General features: G+C 53.5%; 1 protein-coding gene across 4 annotated transcripts; it reads left to right on the top strand.

The window, feature by feature from the left end:
- Positions 1-2048: 2048 nt before the first annotated feature.
- On the top strand, positions 2049-19837 carry TBC1D22B (TBC1 domain family member 22B). Of its 4 annotated transcripts, none has more exons than XM_066335842.1 (13): positions 2050-2208; positions 5980-6036; positions 6994-7307; positions 8139-8318; positions 8787-8857; positions 9258-9386; positions 9804-9869; positions 10771-10885; positions 17106-17212; positions 17562-17637; positions 17910-18037; positions 18253-18348; positions 18805-19837. In XM_066335842.1, the coding sequence occupies exons 1-13, from the start codon at positions 2153-2155 to the stop codon at positions 18931-18933; spliced, it is 1524 nt and encodes a 507-aa protein (XP_066191939.1). In that variant the 5' UTR covers positions 2050-2152; the 3' UTR covers positions 18934-19837. The 4 variants fall into 4 exon arrangements, 2 of the variants coding, with proteins under 2 accessions (XP_066191939.1, XP_066191938.1); XM_066335841.1 differs by having other exon boundaries at positions 17517-17637; XR_010745380.1 differs by lacking the exon at positions 18805-19837 and having other exon boundaries at positions 2049-2208; positions 17517-17637; positions 17932-18037.
- The last annotated feature ends 708 nt before the right edge of the window (positions 19838-20545 follow it).

Genomic DNA, 20545 nt, shown 5'->3' with positions numbered 1-20545 from the left:
GGGAGAACCAGAATTTCAGCCCAGTGCCTTGAGGAGCAGCTCAGCTCCTTTCCATGGCAAGAGACAAGTGCAGCCCCAGAGTTTCAGGTGAGAGGTGTCCCAGGGGAGGTTGACAGCCCTGCTGGCCTCAGCCTGGGAGAAATCCTCAGATTTTGGCCGGTTTATGAGGTGGAATCTCACTGTCAGCCACGGCACTGCCTGGGAAGGGCCACCAGGGCCAGGCCAGGGCTGGTCACACCCAGCAGTGCCAGGAGCTCCTGTCTGGGAGCAGCCTTAGGGCAAATGTTGGTTTCCAGCACCAACAACTTTAGGACAAACGTTGGTTTTCAACTCCTAAAATTGCCAAAGTCCAAGGATTTGTCCCGGAAAAAAGCTGCTGGGAGCCACAGCTCTGGCTGGACTTGGTCTTGCAGGGGTGACCCTCCCAAGACACTGGGGCTCTGGTCTTGTCTTCCCATGGAAGTGACTGTAAACCCAAAGCCAATCCTGACACTAACTATTAAACACAAAGCTAATTCAAACCCTAATCCTTTCCCCTTATCCCAGCCATAAACCCAACACCTGTACCTAACATTAATCCCCGTACCCTGACCCTAAACTTCACAATGCATCTTAATCCTCACCATTAAAAAATGTTTAAAAACCTATTAAAACATAATAAACTTATTCCTAACCCTAACCACAAACCTAAGCCTAAATCCTAACCCTTAAACCCAACCCTAACTCAAACCTCAACCCTAAAAACTTAGATTAGAGAGATAAAGGTGATATCAAGGTGAGTAAAAAGTAGATACTTGAAAGGTCAATGGCAAGGTGCATTGAAAGATATTAAAAAGTATCATAAAAATGTACAGACCAGAAACATGAATAAAAGAAAGGCTAGGAAGTGGGTACCAGAAAAGTGAATAACAAACTGAATAGAAAGCACACAATAAAAACCAGAAATGAAAACTATAAATAGAGAGTGGAAGAGAAAGCAGATATTAGCAAGATTGATGGACTGTGGATACCCAGACCACAGATACTTAAAATGTGGAAGGAGCCAGTTACAGGCTGAGGCTGTTTGGTTTTGGTTTATTCTCCATGGTCCTGGAGCAGTTCCTGGCCTTTTTAATTTTTTAATGTGATTGCTGGCTTTTTAATTTTTTTAGTGTGGTTCAGCTTTTGACTCTTTTGATGCCGTTCTATTTTGTATGCGTGTGTTTGTTTTTCATTGATTTTTGCCTTTTTTTGCAGTTCTTTGTGCTGCAGCTGCTTGGAATTGGTTATGGGGTAGCAGTGGGGGAAAAAAAATTGTTCTCTAATTTGCATATACAATATAATATTTGCATAATTACTCATTAATAATTATTCTTCAGTTCTCCATATGGGTGTAAGTGGTGTGGAGAATAATAGTAATAATATGAGAGGTGTTACTCCAATCTGGAGCACTATTTATGGGCTTTATGCACACTAGAAATAAAAAGAAAACAAATAATAGCGTCTGGTGCAGAAAACGCCACGCTGCCTGGTGGCAATTTTTAATTTATGTCATATTTTTAATATTAAATATTTATTTAATATTTTTTTTTCATTCTAAAAGTCTGAACAGAAAGAGCTCCTGGGTGAGACCGAAGGAGCCACTTCTCCGGACCTAAAACGGCCCAGGAGCGGGCTGCAGGGCGGGGATGGAACCGCGCCGTGAATCCCCTGGAAAAGCAGAAATTCCCTGGAAAAGCAGAAATTCCCTGGAAAAGCAGAAATTCCCTGGAAAAGCAGAAACCCCCTGGAAAAGCAGAACGCGCCCGGAGCCGGGAGGTGTCACTGCCCGCCCCCAGGAGCCGGGTGGTGCCGCCCCGCGCCCCCCCCGCGCCCCCCCACATGGTATCGCCCGCCCCTCCGGCTGCAGGCCCCGCCCCTCCGCCCGCGTCACGGCCGCGCCCGCCCGCGATTGGTGGATCCGAGACGCCTCGCGCGCGGCGGCCAATGGCGGCGCTGGGCCCGCCCGGAGCCAAGATGGCGGCGCCGCGGGCTGCGGGCGGGCGGCCGTGAGGCGGCTGCGGGGGCCGCGCCTTGCTCCGCGCCCCGCGCCGCGCCGGGGGCCGGCCGGCCGGGGGTCCCCGCTCCCCGCTCGCGGGCTGGCCGGCCCGCCGGGCCCGCCCCGCCCTCCGCCATGGCGGCCGAGAGCGGCAGGCAGTTCTGGAAACGGAGCGCCAAGCTGCCGGGCAGGTGAGCCCCGGGGAAGGGGTGCGAGGGCCGCGCCCCCCGCGCTCCGGCTGGGGGCTGGAGCCGTCGCTCTGCCTGGGGAAGGGGCTGGCAGGCAGGCTGGTTCTGGCGCTCAGGATACCTCTGTAAGGCTCGGGGCGTACCGGGAGGATCTGTCCCGGCTGCGGGGTGAGGAGCTGGTTGGGGGCCCGGGGTTCCTCCCTGAAATAGGGAGGATGCCAGGGCCACCTCAGGCCACGGGACGGGAATTTTGCTGGTGGAAAGCTTAATGTATAGGGGGTAAAGGTAGGGTCAGAGCTCTCCCCTCATCTGTAGGACCAGGCAGGCTGTGCGGGGACCCCCTGTGCCCCTCAGGGGAAGCAGGATGGAGGGGTCGGGGTGCCTTGGAGGCCTCCTAGGGGCAGTCCCAGAGCCAGGGCTGTACCTCTCCTTTTCCAGAGAGACTGGAGAGAACTCATCCTTCCCGACGTCCTTAGAGGTGTCGCCTTGGGTGGCAGCAGCTCTGTCCCAAAGGGGTGTCCCTGATAAGGCCCCCTTTACCCTCTCCTCTGTGGGATTTCACTCCTGGCCCCCCTCTGCTCAAGAGGAAGGACTGTGAGGTCTCCCTTTGTACCTCCCCTGCCTCAGTTCCTCTGGCTGTGATGTCCTGGTCACTCTCAAGGCACCTTGACTCACTCAGGGATGGGAGAAACAAGTGAAATGTGTGACCAGCATGGCATTTAGGAAGAAGAGGCTGGTGTTGATGAAGGAGAGGCTCCCTACAACGCCTTGGGAGCAAGGCTGGTGTGGAAAGAGGACATCAGCCTCTCTGTGGAGGCTCTCTCAAGTACTTTTCCTGCCTGGTGCTCCTCACTTTTGCTCTCATTTGCCTTATCTGAACCCTGCCCTTCGCCTCCTGGGGTATGGGTGCAGTCTGAAATGCTTCGTTGGCTTTAAATCCTGCTGGGCCAGTTAAATCTCTCTTTCTAATGTGCTTTCACTCATCTGTTTGTCACTGTGTAACTCCTTCAGGTTGGCTGGACAATCCATGTCTGTGGTGAGCAAAGGGAGAGCAAGGAGCTCTCTGTTCCTCCTGTGCTGCTCCTGTGGGAGGAGAACCCTGTGCTTTCCCCGGGTTATTTCCTGACTGCTCATATGTCTTACCCCAAGGTCTCAGCTGTGCTCTCAGCTGGTGCTCTAGGACACCTCTCTTTGGTGATTTCTGAGCTTTGCCTTGGAAAGCTCAAACCAGGTGAACCGGTCTGGCCAGCAGGCAGTCCTGCCTGTGACACTGCATCGGGAGGGTTTTGGCAGTGCTCTCTCCTTCTCCTGACTGCCTGCTTGGCAGACATCCTGGATCCAGGAGCGTCTTTACCTCCCGTGTCCTGGTGGTTTCCAGGGACAGTCACCAACAGGTCTTCAGCAGCCTGACTCAGAGGGTGGAGGTGGGATGTGCTGCATCCATGGTCACTGGACATGAACCTCCCTTTCTTCCTTTTCATCTGAGCTTTGAGAGACCATCCTGTACAGATTCTTGGCTCTCTTCTTTCTTTCCCCTGACAATCTGGCGGAGGAAGGCTTTGTAGGGACTTGGATACTGTGTTAGCTTCCTTTTCCATGACACTTTGTGCGTTTGGTCACTTAGCTGTATTAGCTTTTATTTGCTAATAAAGTTTATTGGCTTTTGGTCACTGTAGATTTAGGGTGGATTTTAGGTGTAGATTTAGAAGTGGTAGATGCTGTTTTGTTTTTCCAGTGCTGTCTTGTGGTTTTTGCACTGGGAATTCTCTGCCTAATAATTTTCTGGGGATGTGTTGTCTGAGTGCTCTGGTGTGTTGTCTTCTGTGATGTGTTGTTTGTTCCCTGCTATTTAGAAAGATGGGCAGCCAGGGTCTGCTGGGGTTATTTAAATGCTCTTTTAAAAGGGGAGAAACAGCCTGCTGGAAGTAAATGTGTTTTGTGTCCAGAAGGGCAGGGGTGTTTCATGGCTGTGCTCTGCTGCAGTGTCAATAACCCACAGCCTGTGAGGTGTCACACAGGGAGCAGAGCCACTGGACCTCCCACCACGAGTCACCCCTTGGACCTACACTGGGCATCCAGGTAACAGGAAATGCCTGTCCCAAAGAGTTTAAACTGGGACACAACAGGGGACTCGTCCAGTCAGGCTGGGGACACAGATCAGCTTGAGATCCTTTGTTTGGGAGTGTCTGGGTTGTCAGACTTTAAAAAGAGCTGTGTGCAGGACCCTCTGCCATTGTATCAAACATTGATTCAGAACCCCAGGGAAGGGTTTCCCCCCCAGCACTGGCTGCCACATCCCCTCCTCTCTAACACATCCTTCATTGTTCCTGTGAGGTCCAGGCCTTCACAGGTGAATCAAAGCAGTTCTCCACAGGGTCCCTGACAGGGAGGAGGAACCTTGTGCTGGATATCCTGGGACAATGTGGGTTTGGTCCTGGGCATGGGAGAGACTCTGCTGGCTGCCACATGTCACTGGGAAGCAATGCTGATCTGGAGGGCTTGTTCTTCTTACTCCTCATCATCTCTTTGCTATGTCTACTCGTGGAGGTGCCTCTGCTTAATTGCTGTCCTGACTTCCAGGTGCTCATTAGTCACCACACTCTGTCCTAGGCTTAATCCTCGATGTACAAACTCAGTGAGGACTTCCAGCCACAAGGGACAATCACTGCAGTGGTGAGCCCACCCCTAGCTGGGCTGCTCCACCAGGAGCTCTCTGTGCTGTGGTTGTTTCCAGCCTCTGCCTTGGCTCTCTGCATCTCTCCCCTGCCAGCTGGACCTGTTGCTTCTGCATCCTCAGCTTGTTCCCAGCTGCACCAGGCTGCCATCCCTCTCTCCATGGTTGTGCTCTGCTGGTTTTACTGCCAGCCACCATCTGCAGCTCCTAGAAACCAGGCCAGTTCTATTGACCCAAGAGAAGCTTGTTCCTTGTGTGCCAGCTCTGAAAGGGCCTTTGTCTCTGCCATGGCATTGCAGGACTTGTTTTCCAGAGGTTGTTTTCCAGGGTGGGGTGGCTGTGAGTAGTTCTTCCAATGCAGGTGATAACTCAGGATCCCTGTCTCACCTCCAGAGTCTGTAAAAACAGTGGTGAGCATGTTTTTGGTGGCTCCTCCCTGAGGTGATGCTCCCCATGCAGGTCCTGGAGCCCTCAGGCTCCTTATCCCATGAATCCCAAGGAACCAGGGGCTGAGACATGGTGACTCATTCCAGGCCACATAGGAAGTAGTTGATTAAACCAGGATTTGGAGCTGAGTCAAACCACAAACTGTGCCAGGCATTCCTTCTCCGTGGCACTGGCTGTGATCCTGAGAGGCAGCACGGGCTTCAAACCCTAAAGTTCATTTCTGGAGGAGCCCCAGTGTCACTGCCTAGAGTCCTTCCCTGTCCCACAGGGCCTGGGAGGGTGACTTCACCAAACTGGAAGTCCCCTTGCTGGGAAAGAGAAGGAACATCAGTGTTTGCAGCAGGTAGACTGAAACGTGGTCACGTGGAGTGAGCTGGTGGTGCAGGAAAGAGCAGATCTCAAATCCCAGCTCAGGCTGGACTGGGCCTAAGAGTTTAAACAAGGCTTCTCTTTGCTGCTGCAAAGAACAAATCTTCATCTGCTTGTGGCATTTTGGATCTAAGGCTTGTAAGGTAGAAGTTTTTTTAAGCTACTTTTGGTGTTTTGTTCAGCTCCTGATGGCAGGCAAGGAGCATGACCCCAGTTTAGGCTGAGATGATTTGTAGGACCTCTTTTTACAGCATCTTGGGATTTTTCTTTTTCCCTTCCTGCAGCATTCAGCCTGTCTATGGAGCACAGCATCCTCCACTGGATTCCCGGCTCACCAAAAAGTAAGTGTTTGTCTCCTGGAGATGCAGGCCACAAGGCCTGGCAGGTCTGAGGCTCAGTTCTGCAGCAGGTGGAGGTCTCCAGCATCCCTGGCACTGTGATATTGAAAGAAGGACAGCAGTGGGGTGTGGTGCTGCCTTGAGCTCTAGGAAAGATTGCAGGGAGAGCTTATCTGCTGGTGTCCTTTATGGCCAGAAATCCTTACAGTAACACCCACATCAAAGGAAACATACTTTTTTTTTTTTTTTTTTTTTTTTTTTTTTTTAAGTAGTGTCTGATCCTTCTGCTCCTCTTTGGAGCTGGAGGAATTGAGGGAAAGGGAGGTAAAGCTGCCCAGCAGCTACAAGGCTGGAGAACTGCAGCAGCCTTCCCATCAGGAAAAGGCAGAATTCCTGGTCTGAACTGCCTCTTTGTCCCCATCCTGTGCTGTGTAGTGGCAGAAGTTCCCTGCTTCAGGTGGTGGACTTTGGCTCTTGTAGCTTAAGGGTAAATTCCTTCTGTGCCTGAGGAAAGACCCAGGCTGGTCTGGCTGCTGGGAACAACTGCAGCTGTTTTGGGAGTGTCCATGGAAGGAGACCTGCTCTGTCTGCCCCTCTGACATGCCTTTCTCCAGGTTCCAAGACCTTTTTTTGGGTGTTAATCTCTGTGTTTTGTGTAGGGTGGGGGAAGGCAGAGCTGGAGGAATTGTACCTGTCTTTCCTTTGCCCTTCCAAGGCAGGAAGGCTGGCACCTCTCCAGCTGTGTGCTGTCACTGTGGCCTCTGAGACTGCTGTCACAGCAGCCTGCGACAGCCACTCCTGGCAGTGGGCAGGAGAGAGACTTAACATATTCCTTAGGTCTGGGAGGAGGAACAGGGAAACTGGAGGAGGGATTGGCTGATTGGAGCGAGGGTCTGGGGAAAGGAAAGAAAATGAACTCATCCAACAGCACGGCTCTGATCCTGTTTCTTTGGCTCCCAGCTTCATCAAGGACCGCTCCAAGGCCACTGGGCTGCCCATGAAAAGCAAGAAGGCCTCCAGCTTCCACGAGTTTGCCCGCAGTACCAGCGATGCCTGGGACATCGGGGATGATGAAGACGAGGACTTCTCCTCCTCCTCGTCCTCTTTGCAGACTCTGAACTCTAAAGTGGCCAAGGCCACGGCAGCGCAGGTTCTGGAGAACCACAGCAAGCTGCGGGTGAAGCCCGAGCGGTGCCAGGCTGCCCTCGGTGACCTGCCCACCAACTGCAAGGTCATCAAATCCAGCAGCGAGGCCCAGCTCTCCAGGACCTCTGGTAAGAGCCATCCTCAGGAGCAGCCTCTGCTCCAGTGCTCTCTCCTTGGCCACTGAACTCAACTGCTCGTTGCTACTCCCAGTGTGGGCACAGGGCTGTGACACAGCCTGTAAGCACAACAGAGGCTTTTTCTCCCTTTTAGTATCCTGTACTGCAAGGAGCCATTTTCAGAGGCCTGGCTTTAATACTTGTGTCCTCAGCTGCTCAGTATCCTGCATACAGGCCTGTCTTTTCCAGAGTATTCCATGATCTGGGTGTTAAGTCAGTTTTGAGATCTGTTAAGTTCTTGCTAGGACTTGCTCTGCAGCTTCCATGGTGGTTTGGTGTGCTGCTCTTGGCAAAGGTCTGGGTGAGGTTGTGTTGACACAGCTTGGGCAGGGAGTTGGGCAGCAGCAGCTCTTGCTCACTCTGCCTTGTCTGCTCTGTGAGGGTACCTCAGGAGATGGCACTGGCAGCCCATCAGTCCTCTCTCTCCCCCAGCAATTAGCTTGATTGGTGTTTGGATCTGGAGAGCAGAGCAGATCTGAACATGGGCTCTGCCTTGTCTCCTGTGTCCTACCCACGTGTGGAGGGAAAGTCTGGTCTACTTGCAGCCAGGTGTCTGGATGCAGGAGGCAGAAAAGGAGGCAGAAATGGGGGGAAGTGGTGGAAGAGCTACAACAGATGCCTGTGAACTGCTGATCCACTGGAGTGGGCCAGCAGTGCTGTTCAGTGGTGCTGAGGAACAGAAGGGTGAAACCTGCAGTGTCTGACAGTGTCTGGGGGAGCGAGGTGGGGCTGGAGAGGTGGAACCTCCTTCCCCAGCTCAGTGCAGCGTCTGGTCCTTGCTAGAGGAGGCCTGTGTGCGGAGCCCCCTGCAGAAGCAGCAGTCCCTCCCCCTCCGGCCTGTCATTCCCCTTGTGGCTCGAATCTCTGACCAAAACGCCTCCGGGGCTCCGCCCATGACCGTGCGGGAGAAAACGCGCCTGGAGAAGTTCCGGCAGCTCCTCTCCAGCCACAACACCGACCTGGGTGAGTGGGGCAGAAGGAGGGAGGGCAGAGGGGGCTGCTGCCTGCATCAGGTCTGCTTTGGGGTGGAAGAAATCGCTGCCTGCAGTTGTAGCAGATGGATGTTTGCAGGAATCGCTCTGTTGGCAGATGGTGGTGTCCTCCAACCCCTCCCTGACTGTCCCTAACCATTCTCCATCTTGCACGTGATGGTTGGGATCACTGGGGACTGTTGGGCTCTGCATGAGAACTCAGGTCCTGGCACACTGGTGACCCTGCAGCTCCCAGTTCTGTGCCCAAGGTGGGCTGAAATCATCTCTACTCTCCTTGCAGCAGACCCACATCCCCAGTCATTGCTAGTGTGGGAGCCTTCCTGGAGGCTCATTGTCTCCAGAGCCTGCAGGAGCAGACTGGGCTTTCCTCTCCTTCTAGGTGTAGTGGTGCCTGGACGTGCCTAGGATCTAATCCATTGCCACCACTGTCCGTTTGCAGATGAGCTGAGAAAGTGCAGCTGGCCTGGTGTGCCCAGAGAGGTCCGGCCTGTGACCTGGAGACTGCTGTCAGTAAGTACTGGGAGCTGTGACACCGGAGTCTGGGAGGTGCCACCTCAGGGACATGTGTTTCCACACCTCCCTGTGTCCCATAGGCAGCTTTGCTTGTGTTCCCAGTGCCCAGCTCCCAGGTGAGCTGTAGGGTTTTTTGATCAGGGAGTGCCATTGCTGCATCCTCTTTGAGCTCAAAGCCCACACTGGCAGGGGACTGGGTGGTTCACTCTCTTTTGGAGAACTGAATCTGATGAAGCTTAATTACTCCAAGATCAGGGGCTGGGAAGGCCAAATTCCATGAAAGCTCTTTCCCCAACTCCTGAGTTGTGTGCCTGATGCTTGTGGGTGCACAGCTGGCAGGATTTTGAGGGCTGATGAGGAAGGAGGCCCTGCCCTGAGCTGAGCTTTGCCCATGCAGGGCTATCTCCCCGCCAACTCGGAGCGCAGGAAGCTGACCCTGCAGCGCAAGAGGGAGGAGTACTTTGGCTTCATCCAGCAGTACTACGACTCCCGCAACGAGGAGCACCACCAGGACACCTACAGACAGGTAGGAACCCTCCTCCTGCCTTTCTGCTTTGGGTATGGCCCTCCCCTCTCTCTTGCTGCTGCTTGTCCCCATGGGTGGGGTCGTGCCAGGACTTGCTCTGGCTGGAGCTAGGAGGAGTCTTCTCTTTGGGGAAAAGGCACCAGGGTTCTGTCCTTGTTAGTTTAAGCTTTTCCTAAATGGATCCAATACTAAATTTCAGCTCTGAACTATGTGCCTGCACACGAGCAGAGCAGGCTGCAGATAACTGTAGATAATTCTCTCAGTACAGCTGTCATCTATAGCCCTCACTGTGCTTATCAGCTCTTGCCTGGGGGAACACTGGTGGTGGATTCCCCTCTGTTAGCCTGTGATAACTTAGGCAAGTTATTGTGCCCCTGGAAAGCACAGCTGGTGTGTGTAACCCACCTTCTTTTCCAGATCCACATTGACATTCCAAGGACCAACCCACTCATTCCCCTCTTCCAGCAGCCACTCGTCCAGGAGGTAAGGGGGGGTGAAAACTCCTGTCCTGCATTTGCCATGGGATGTGTGTGTGGAGTGAGACCAGCCCTTCTCCTAGGGGGTTAACTTTGTGGGGAAACTTCCCTGCCTGACAGCTCCTGATGCAAATACCTCCTGGAACTGTCTGGTCTTGTCCCATGCTTCTGAAAGACATCAGACTTGGAGCTTGGGAATTATGAGATGATCTCTTCTTTGGCAAGATGTAGCCAAGAGCTGGTAAAAAACCTGAAGCTTTTGTTTTGAGATAAATTGAAGGCAAACAAGATAGTTGAACCAGAACACAGAATACTTCTGTTTTGCTTCAGAACCTCTTTTCTGGGAGCAACCTGGGCAGGGATGGGTTTGAGGGGTGGCCAGGAGGTGTGGGCACCTGTCCTCTCTGGAAGGAAGCTCAGTGTGTGTATGTGGTGTGTCAGAGCGTGGTGTCCAGGGGGTTGGGGCAGTCTGGGAATGTTGGTTGTTGTGAGGGAGGCTGCCCTGTTGGGAAGTATCCTGATCTGTGGTGTTTCTCTGGAAGTACAGTGCTGAAACCTCATCTTCCCAGCTGACGTTCAGCCAAGGAGGCTGCTTGGCCAAGAGGCAGCTCTGTGCTGTGGGTATTAAGCTGTTTGAGTCTTGAAAAGTTGGGTCTGCATTTCTTCAGGCAGAGGTTTTGATGAGGAGCCTGGACTATCTTGTCTGAAGAGTGGGCTGGCCCTTGTGTGATATCTGTGGATGACACACGAATCTCTCCTACGACTTTTATGCTTCTAACATTACCTTACTGCTACAGCAAAGCCTGTCAGTGCATGGTCTGCACTCCCTGAGCTTAGCAGTTATGCTTTTCTGCCTTCCCTTTGTGCATGGCTAATGCAGGTTCCTGCTTTCCCTGGTTCTTCCCTAGATTTTTGAGAGAATCCTGTTTATCTGGGCCATTCGCCACCCAGCCAGCGGCTATGTGCAGGGCATCAATGACCTGGTCACCCCGTTCTTTGTTGTGTTCCTCTCTGAGCACGTTGGTAAGTGACTCTTGCTGCTCTAAGCACTCCTCACCGTGGGCTTTGAAGTGTGAAATGCTGGCATGAGGAAAGGGGATTTAGAAGGGGAGGATGTGCTCTCCCTTCAGAGTGCCTGGAGTTGTATTTTGACTTCTTGCTGTATATCTCTGCTCCCTGGATGAATTGACTTCAGTTTCATAATCGTGCTGAGCCCCACAGAAGGGGAAGTGCTGAGGGTGGGTTTGCATTTCAATGCACTTAACAGCCTCAGCTTGGAGGGAATGGGATCTTCTCAGCACTGAGGGAGCTCAGGCATAGCCCTGATATATAGACTTGGAGGAGGGTCTTGCTCTCAGCTTGGACTTGGCAGACAGTTCCTGCTCTAGGAAAAATGTGTGAAGTTTAAAGAGACCCTGCTGAGAATGTAAAACAAACTGTTTAAATACAGATTCCCTCCCTTGCTGCTAGTGCAGGTGTGTTTCTCAAACTGAGGGGTTCAGAAAGCAAACTGACTTCTCCCTGCTGCCTCTGGATTTCTTGTCAGCCACTTGCTTTTAGCTGGAGATCAAGTCCTTTCCACCCATGGTGTTTTTATTCTTTCTGGCTCTAGCTGTGTTTTGGAGTTGACATTAATGCTGGGATGTCACAATCCCTATGTTTAAAGGCTCTTTGTGTTCACTGTAAATAGAAGGAAAAAGGAATTTAGAAGACTGTATTAGTGACAGAAATCCTGTTGAATAAATATTTTTAAGGTCTGATCCAAAAGCTGAAGTGAGTGAAAGCCTTGCACTATCAAGCTAAGGCTTTGTAAAGTAGTTACTGATCTGCCTTTGCTGAGGGCCTGGGGAAGGGCTGAGCCACTGACACAGACACTGACACAGCCAGTGTGGTCAGGGCTGAGCCCTGGGAAGGGCTGTTGCCCTTCACAGCCTGAAGGAGAAGGCCCCAAGTGTGGCTCTGATGGCAGCTGGAGTGAATTCCCTTCTGTGGGAAGAGCAGATCAGATCTGAGCAGGTTCCCTTTGAGGGGCTTCTCCTGTGGCCTGAGCAGCATCCTTGGCATTCAGTGCTGGCAGAGGCCACTTGCTCAGGGTTGATTTATTGGGTTGGTTTGATTTATAGGAGCAGAGCTGTGCACAGTGAGTGGCCTAGGCAAGAAGGGAGCTGGTGTGAATCATCAGAGCTGCCTGTGGGTGCCTGCTGTGACTTCCTGCAGCCCTGTGCCCTGTTGGGTGTCAGGGATTAGCTCTCCCTGCCTGTGGCAGCAGAGTTCATGCTGCATTGGCTCTCTTAGGCTCTGTGCTGGGTTTGTGTTTCTCACCATCTTCAGGGCTATTTTCACCCCTGATTGAAGCTTCCTCTCTGGATGTGGCCTTCCTGTTTCCAGCTGTCTCTGAAACTTGGGTTGCAGGGAAAGACTCCTCTTCAGGAGAGCAGTTGTGCTGAATTTGGCCAAGCAACAATCTCCCTTCTGTCTCCAGAGCCTGGGATTCAAAGCCAACCATGAGGTCATGAGCTGTTGTGGTGGTTACCTGCTCCCTGGTCTGTGCAGCAGTCAGAGTTAAAAGACAAATCAGTAATTGCCTTTAATTTCCATGGGGAAGAGCTGGCAGTGGTCAGTCCCTCTTAACTCCTCTGCAACAGGATTTAGTCATTGATTTGGAGCCTCCTCTCTACAGCTGCCTTTACAGAGAGGCTCCTGAGGATCTGGGCTGGCCTGAGGGCTCTCCACACTGGATCACTGACTCTCAGGATCCCTGGATCAGCTCAGTCTGTGCTGCACCCAAGTCCTTGCAGCAGGAGAGGCCCTGCACAGTTTGGTAATCCCTGTGCAGCACACCCCAAGGGACAGCTCACCTTTGTGGGAAGTCTCTGGTTCAAAGGAAATTCTCCTTGTTTTTTTCAAGCTCTATCTTCCTTGGGAAAGGGAACAGCCAGTATGGCTCAGGCACCACTGAGGGCTCACACTCCTGTGTGTCACCTGTGGGTATTCCCATGCTCACAGGGGAGTGTACAACTGGCCTGGAAAGTTTTCCCTGGCATTTTCTGGAAAGCTTGCTCTGGGAAGTTGGTACCAGCACTGGCACCATCCTCAGATCTCTTGGGTTTGCTGCCCCTGCTCTCCTTTCAGAGCAGGTGTTTTGTTGGGCACAAGATCCCTGAAGGAACCCAGTGTGCTGCCAGCTGGCTCCTCTGCTTGGCTGCCCACCATGTCCCCTGGGATTTTTGCATCAGAGCTTCTGAGGGGCTGTCCCCCACAGCAGGGACCACTGCAGCTCCCTGGGGTGCCTGTGTGACAGAGCTGGCAGCCAGAGAGGGGTGATCACAAGCTGTGATTTTGCTTAGTTGTGAAACACAGGCCAGGATGACACCCTGGTCTTCTGCTGCTCAATCCAGGGACTTCTCATGAGGCAGTCTCAGGCTGGTCCCCACTGCCAGGGTCACTGTAGACTTCTGATCCATCATCCCGTGCTTTGGGCAGGTATTTGCAGACAAGAAATCATCTTTTCTAGAGATCAGTTAAAATCTCTCTTTGGAGCTCACCAGCTGATTGATGTGTCTGGTTGATAATGTCTCCACTATTTTTGTTACCAGCCCAAGGCCTGAAACATCCTTCAGTGGGCTTGTCTGGCATCCCCTCCAAGGGCTGGAAAAGGGGAAAATGGGAATGGGAAAAGGAGGGTGGTTTGGGCAGGTTTGTCCCTTAGCAGTCACCTCCAGGGAACAGTTTGGCAGCTTCCTTTGTTTGAAGTTGACACAAACAATGGAGCAGTCAGCAGTTACCCAACAAACCCCAGGCCCGTGTGTGCAGAGGAATTAAATGTCTGCCTCGGGGCAGGGTGAGAGCAGTTTGGCCACACTGCAGTGCCTTTGACTTGGTGCCTTTCCATCATCACCACGGAAGGTGCAGGAAGGGTGTGGGCCTCTCCAGGTCCCGAAGGAGGGGAACTGAAGGGAAAATATTCACAGGAAGCAGTTTCTCCCAGCTGCTCTGGATGCTCTGGGGACTGGATGAGCCCATTATTAACCTGCATCTCCCAAACCTGCCTGGAGGCATCCCACTGACACCGTTTGCCTCTTCTTTCTGAGCAATGCCCTCAATTCAGTGTGTGTGTGTGCCCCTTTGACCAGCTTCAGAAAACACCAGCTAGGCTGAGGCAGGAAGATGCTTTTCCCCAGAGTTTCCCAGTTCTTGTCTGAACGCCCTAAACCCCTTCTGCCAGTTGGGACCAGTTGCTTTTCCCACCCAGTCTGGATCCAGACCTGCTGCTTCTTCCAGGTGCTGTGCAGACTGCAGTGCACCCTCGGCAGATGGGATGGGTTTAGCTGTGGTGTTTTCCCCTTTGCCCCAACATGGCAAGCTGGCTCATCTCCTGTGATGCTCTCCCTGCCTCTGCATGGACAGCACTGCCTCAGCTACTTGGCAGCAAGCATGGAAGCTTTGGGCCCCTGCCACTGACTGATCCACAGCTGGAATAACTCTTCCTCCTGACTGATGGCCTCTGCTGCAGGTGCTGCTGAGGAAGAGCTTGAGGGAGGTGTTGAGGCTGCAGGAGCAGCTGAGCTTGTTGGTGCCCTCTGGGTGGCCCAGGCTCATCTGAGGAGGATTGGGATGTAGAGGTGGTCTGGAAGCTGAGGAGTTGGGCAGGAATGACCCCTCAGCACCTCTTAGAGGAAACCATATCCCTGGTTTTCCAGGCCATTTGAGAGGGCATAACAAGGACAGGGATACTGAGCTTTCAGTCCCTCCCAGCTCAGGTCCTGCAGCCCCTCTGCTGAGTCACTCCCAGCTCTCAGGGCTTGTGTTTGCATTCAGGATGGCAGTGACAGAGCTCAGAGGTGAGTTCAGCATCCCCAGGTGTCAGTGCTGGTCCTGCAGTGCTCTCTGCCTGTGTGACACCATGATTCCAGGCCTTGCATAAGAGGTTGTCCCAGCTTTGGGACCTGTTTGGCACCACTCCAGGGCTGTGGAGGGGAGCAGTGCCATGGAAAGTATTGATCTTGTTTGCTTCTAGCTGGCTTTGTCACTAAATCCTAATCACATGTCCAGTGAAGGCACTGTTGCCCTGCAAGCAGGAGCAGAAAAGGGTGAAGGGAATGGGGACACTTGTGTCACCACTCATCCTGATCTCCAGTTTTATCCTGGGCCTGGGGCTCACTGCAGCTGTGCAGTCCTGCCCTGAGCTCCCACTGCCAGAGTATGGGGAGTCATTAAAGGCCCCCTATGGAAAGCAGGGATGGGGGTCCTTGGAGGCCTGGCTTCTCTGGTCTTTGCCTTCTCCTGTGTCCTCCTTGAGCCCTTTTGAAATGTCACTCACAGGAGCTTTGCTTTTGTTGAGCCCCTGTTGCCCTGGGCTGGGGGTGGCACTGCTCTAGGTGGCCATCACCAAGCCAGTGCTTTACTTTCAGTCCCTGTCACAGCCATATGTTGGATATCTCCTTTTCCTGAGGCCTCTTTAGTGCTGCAGCTGAGCAGATGTTTGTGCTGAGCCACACTCCAGACACCTGGGCTTTGGCTGAAAGCCTCTTGCATGTCCCTGTCCTGCCCCAGTGCCTGCCCATCCTGCCTCCTCTCTGTGAGACCTCAGGAAGGAGACAGACACCAAACAGATTTTTCCTGCCTTTCTCCCTACCTGGGCCATGTGAGAGTGGCTGTAGAGAAGCCAGCAGAAGAGTGACAGTTTTGGATGGTGATGATGATGATGTGCAGCTGGAAAACAGCTTTGCTGCTCTTTCTGCAGTACAAGATTGTGAGATTAGTGGGTTAAGCTCTTGTTTGTCCCTAAAGCTCCTGGTGGCGGTTTGCTCAGAAGAGAAGCAGAGGTGGGAGCAGTGTTGGAGTCACTGGCTCTGTGCTGCCCTTCCTCCTTCAGGCAGGATCTGTTTGTGTTGGTTTTCCCCAGCCTGTGGCAGTGCCCAAGTGGATCTGAGCCAAGAGGGTGACCTGGCTCTAACCCCAGGCCCCATCTTCTCCTTCTCTTGCTTTTCTCCAAGGAACATCAAAGATGCTTGCCAGGATTTCTGAGCTTCTGAAACTGGAAATGGGCCAGCTTAGCCCTGTTATTTGATCTGATTTAGTGGCATGACAGCAGCGTGGTGGGTGCTCCCTTCCCAAGGAGAAAAGGGAGCAGACTGCTGGGTCAGGCAAGCCAGGAGGGCCAGACCTGTGTCTCCTGTCTCCCCACCTCGGTCCCACTGCCTTCCCATGCCTGGTTCCCCCTCCACCCACCAGATTTATGGAGCTCCAAGCTCAGCCAGCACCACTGTCCTTCCATGCTTCAGGCATCTCTCCCTTATACACCCTGAGGGTTCACAAGCCCATCTAAAAGCAAGGAGCTTTCTTTACTCTGTGAGAACCCTTTGGGGACAGAGCTGTCACTGACCCTTGTGCTGTCAGACTTCCACTGGGTTTGAAAAACAAACTTGCACAAATCTCTGCTTCTTCCACTCTGGGCTGCACACATTCTGTGCATGGGGCAGCGTCTCTTTGCTGGAGTTCTCCTGCCAGCTGGGCTCCAGGAGAGGCAGAAACCCCACGAAGCTGAGCCCTGTCTGCCACATGGCCCAGCTGTCCCTGTGCTGGATTTAACTCAGTGCCTTTTCTGCTGCCAAAAAAGATCTTTGCATGCTTTTGGGTTCTTGCAGCTATGCCTGAGGGTCCTGCTGTCCTAGTGAGGTTCCTGAAGCTTTGGCAGTTCTTCCTCATGAGTCCTCAAAGCTGGCAGCCTCTGTTGTGCTTTGTTCCTGGGATGATGCTGATGAATCCAGCTGGGAGCAGGAACTGGCAGCTCCCCTGTGCTGCCCCAAGCCACAGGCAGCGTTTCCTTCCCTGTTTTTTGGCTGCAGTGAAGGTTTCCCCTCTCCCAGCTCTCCCTGTGGTGCTCCCAGCTGGCACAGACCTGCTGTCCTGTCCCCCAGGGCAGGTGTGCTTTGGCTGGAGGGGTTCCAGTGTGCCAGGTCTTTGTCCCTGCACAGCCCTTATCCCAGAAGTGTGACAGGAGTGCTGTGGGATCCCTCCTATGGGGAGCTGGTCTGGGTGCAGGGCATGACCAACAAGTCTTTTGGGGTTTTTCAGCTCAGTTGGAGAAACAGGTGAGTGCACGGATGCTGTGACTGTGCCAGGCACACCCCTAACACACAGGGAGTGTTGCAGTGCCTCCTGCAAAGCTTTGGCTTGATAAAGCCCCTGAGATTGTCCCTGGTGTCCCCATCTCCCTGATGCTCTTCCCTCTGTTTTGCAGAGGAGGATGTGGAAAACTTTGATGTGACAAACCTGTCCCAGGATGTTTTACGGAGCATTGAAGCCGACAGCTTTTGGTGCATGAGCAAGCTGCTGGATGGGATACAGGTGAGCCTCTGGGGCCACAGGAATTCCTTTGCCCTCCACACTGCTGGGGTGGCAGTGTGGTTGTCTCCTCTCCCTGTCTGGGTGAGTATCCTGCATGCTCCAGCATTAGGGAGGTTTTGCTACTTCACTGAGCTCAATCTGTGAAATCCTGGGGAGATGGGTGCTGTGGCTGTGCAGATGGCCCCTCCTGAGCAGGGAACTCACAGCAGGGAGATGATCCTGGTGCTCAAGATCCCTGTCTCCTTGGCTCAGGATAATCTCATCCCAACTGTCCAGCTGCTGATCTGGCTTTGATCGTTTCCAGCTGTTGGTAAAGCTGCTGTCTCTGACTCAGGGCCTCTCCCCACAGGACAATTACACCTTTGCACAGCCGGGGATCCAGAAGAAAGTGAAAGCCCTGGAGGAGCTGGTCAGCAGGATCGATGGTAGGTGACACAGGAGCCTGGTCAGGTTTGTCACAGCAGAGGGAGGCCTCCTTTGGGACAACTCTCAGGGCAGGGGTAGACACTTCTTACAGCACTAATGGAACCAGAGCAGGGCAGGGTCAGCCAGAAACCTCCTGGTGACAGCACAGAGTGAGGAGAGGAGGTATTTGGGAGAAAAAGGTCTCAGCCTGAAAGTGTGTGAAAGCCACTGTGCAGCTGGGGAGCTGGGGCACTGTGAGCCCCAGGTGTGTAAGTGAAATGTGCTGTTTCAGAGCAGGTACATAATCACTTTAGGAAGTACGAGGTCGAGTACCTGCAGTTTGCCTTTCGCTGGATGAACAACCTGCTCATGAGGGAGCTGCCCCTCCGCTGCACCATCCGCCTCTGGGACACCTACCAGGTATGCACTGCCCTCCCTGCTGCCTTGTCACTGTCACTTGTGTACCTGTCCCCATGGGGTCTGGCAGCAGCTGGGGTGCTGAGGGAAACAAAGCAGTGTGGCCCCAGGATGTTTGCAGCCAGCTGGGTGCTGGGTGGCTCAGTAGGACATCTGTGTCTGGGGGGTTGTTCTCCAGCTGAGCTGCAGGAGTTCACCCAGAGTTTTGCTGTCCACAGTCAGAGCCAGAAGGATTCTCCCATTTCCACCTGTATGTCTGTGCTGCCTTCTTGATCAAGTGGCGGAAGGAGATCCTGGATGAGGAAGACTTCCAAGTAAGACCCTGTGGTTGGGGGTGACTCCCTGGGGAATGGAAGTAGAGGGGAGAGAATTGCTCTGGTTGGGATCCCAGTGTGGGCATAGACAACTGTCAGAGCTGGCTCCAAGATCATCTGGAGCTTTGCCTAGAAGTAACTTGAACCTTGGTGATAAGGACAGAGAACTGAGTTGTTGGAGGGTTCAAACATCCCATTCCAGCTCTGATCAGTGTTTGCCCTCCTGTGTCCAGCTGTAACCCTGTAACAGCATCCTTCATTCCAAGGGGCTTGGGGTGCTTCACTGGTTCAGATCTAGTCCCAAGTACATCTTGATGTTGTCCCTGAGCCTTTCAGACCTGTGTGTGTGGTGAGCAAAAGTTACTGAGTGCTGCTCCCACTGCTCAGACCGGCCCCAAGCCCACACCGGATCTGTGCCTTCAGCCTCTCCAAACTAAGCACCTTCCCCTCTTCCAGGGCCTTTTGATGTTGCTACAAAACCTGCCCACGATACACTGGGGTAATGAAGAGATTGGGCTGCTGCTGGCTGAAGCTTACAGACTCAAGTACATGTTTGCAGATGCCCCGAACCATTACCGCCGATAGGTGCCCGGACTGGCTCCTCTCTCCCGTGCCCGCCCCTCGTCCTGGCCTGAAATGATCACTGTGGCATTTTTGTCATCCCAAGTCCTCAGACACTCCAGCCAGGAGTTGCTCCTTGCTGTACAAAGCTCACCTGAACTCTTGTCTTAACTCTGAACGTGTGCCTGTCTGCCACTCCATGCGCCTGGATGTGCCATTTTGACGACTCTCAGTATTTCACTCCGTGCTGGTGGCTCACGCCAGGAAGGGAGGCTTCAAGGGGCTGAGGGAGAACATGGGAGAAGCTTTACAGATAAACTGAGCCAGAGATGAAGCCCTCCTCTCCTCTCACTCCCTGTCCTGGGCTTGTCTGGCTGGGACCACTTCGGCTTCGCTGCCTCCCGTTGCCCTGCACCATCTGCTCCCTCCTCTCTTCTGACACTGTTTGCGCCAAGTCCCAGATGAAAATGCCTTATCAGAGACCTGCCTGGCCGCAGAATCCTTCCCCACGAGGGTGGCAGGGCAAGAAGTTTCTCTCAGGGCCTACCTTCGCTCCGAGGGGCCAGAGCCCCCCCAAGCACTTTGTGGGTTCACAAGAGAGTCCCTCGTGCCTGCCCTCCCTCCTTCTCGCCATCCTCTTCGCCTACCTCTCCCCCAGGGCAGCAGGGCAGGCACCACGGGGGCCACGACCACTCCATCCACACACTCCTGGAAAGATGCGTGCCAGCGTGGTGGAACTTTTGGTGACTGATGTTCTGTGAGTGCAGCCCCATCCAGTGTGTGGGGAAGGCACGGAGGGGGTGCTGGTAGGGGAGCAACATCTCTCAAAACCTCCTGACAATGTCCCCAACTCCTCCGAGGCGTTCTGTGTATATTGTGTTCTTGTGTATATGGGTCAAAGATGTACAATATATGTCTTTTCTTTGTAGCAGATTTTATATTTATAACATGAAGCCCCTGTTCTCCCCATCCTCTCCACGCTGAGAAGGATGCCTGGCTGTGGTGTTGTAGGGTTTTGAACCCCTCTGGAGGTGGGGGGTGTTCCAGAGCTGCAGGTTTCTGCCCTGAGGGGTTTTTGCAGTGCTGGCTCTGCCCGAGGTGTGACAGAAACACATCTCAGGGTTTGGGCAGGAGATGGGAGCTCCAGCAGAAGCAGGGGAGAGTCTGTTGGGGACACAGGGTCTGCAGTGCTGGCAGTGCTCCCCGGGCCCTGCAGGGCTGTGCTGGGGCAGCACTCCAGGGAGGGACACTCCTGGGTGCAGGAGTGGCTGTCCCCAGCAGCCCTGTGGGCAGACCCTGCTGTGGGTGCTGTTAACTCCAACAGCCTGGGATGTTTTCATGGGCCCTTCCCTCTGTGCTGGGCCATGGGCTGCATTTGGGAGGGCCTGAGGGGACGGCTCTGGGCCACCCTGAGCTCCTGCTGGGCCACCAGGGCTTTCCTGGCAGGGCTGGAGGCTCCCAGTCCCTGCAGGTTCCCTTTCTGTTCCAGCAGGCAGTGAGGCTGAGGCCAAGCATGTGACAGGCACAACCTTGTTGCCAATAAAACCCCAAACAGTATCCCAAGAAATCACTTTCCTAAGCTGGAGCTGTTTTTCTCAGGCATTTGGACTTTATGTTTGTGTGTGCGTTTTGTTGT

Source organism: Sylvia atricapilla, chromosome 25 (genome assembly GCF_009819655.1).
Source record: "Sylvia atricapilla isolate bSylAtr1 chromosome 25, bSylAtr1.pri, whole genome shotgun sequence".
In the NCBI taxonomy this organism is placed as follows: Eukaryota; Metazoa; Chordata; class Aves; order Passeriformes; family Sylviidae; genus Sylvia; species Sylvia atricapilla.
Note: the sequence above shows the minus strand (reverse complement) of the source record. Positions and strands in the feature narration are given on the sequence as shown.

Bases quoted from the DNA above. Each gene is read 5' to 3' on its own strand.
- TBC1D22B (XM_066335841.1), top strand. From the start codon at position 2,153: ATGGCGGCCGAGAGCGGCAGGCAGTTCTGGAAACGGAGCGCCAAGCTG. The intron at 8,319-8,786 runs GTGAGTGGGGCA...GTCCGTTTGCAG, and splicing joins CAGCCACAACACCGACCTGG to ATGAGCTGAGAAAGTGCAGC. The intron at 9,387-9,803 runs GTAGGAACCCTC...CTTCTTTTCCAG, and splicing joins ACCAGGACACCTACAGACAG to ATCCACATTGACATTCCAAG.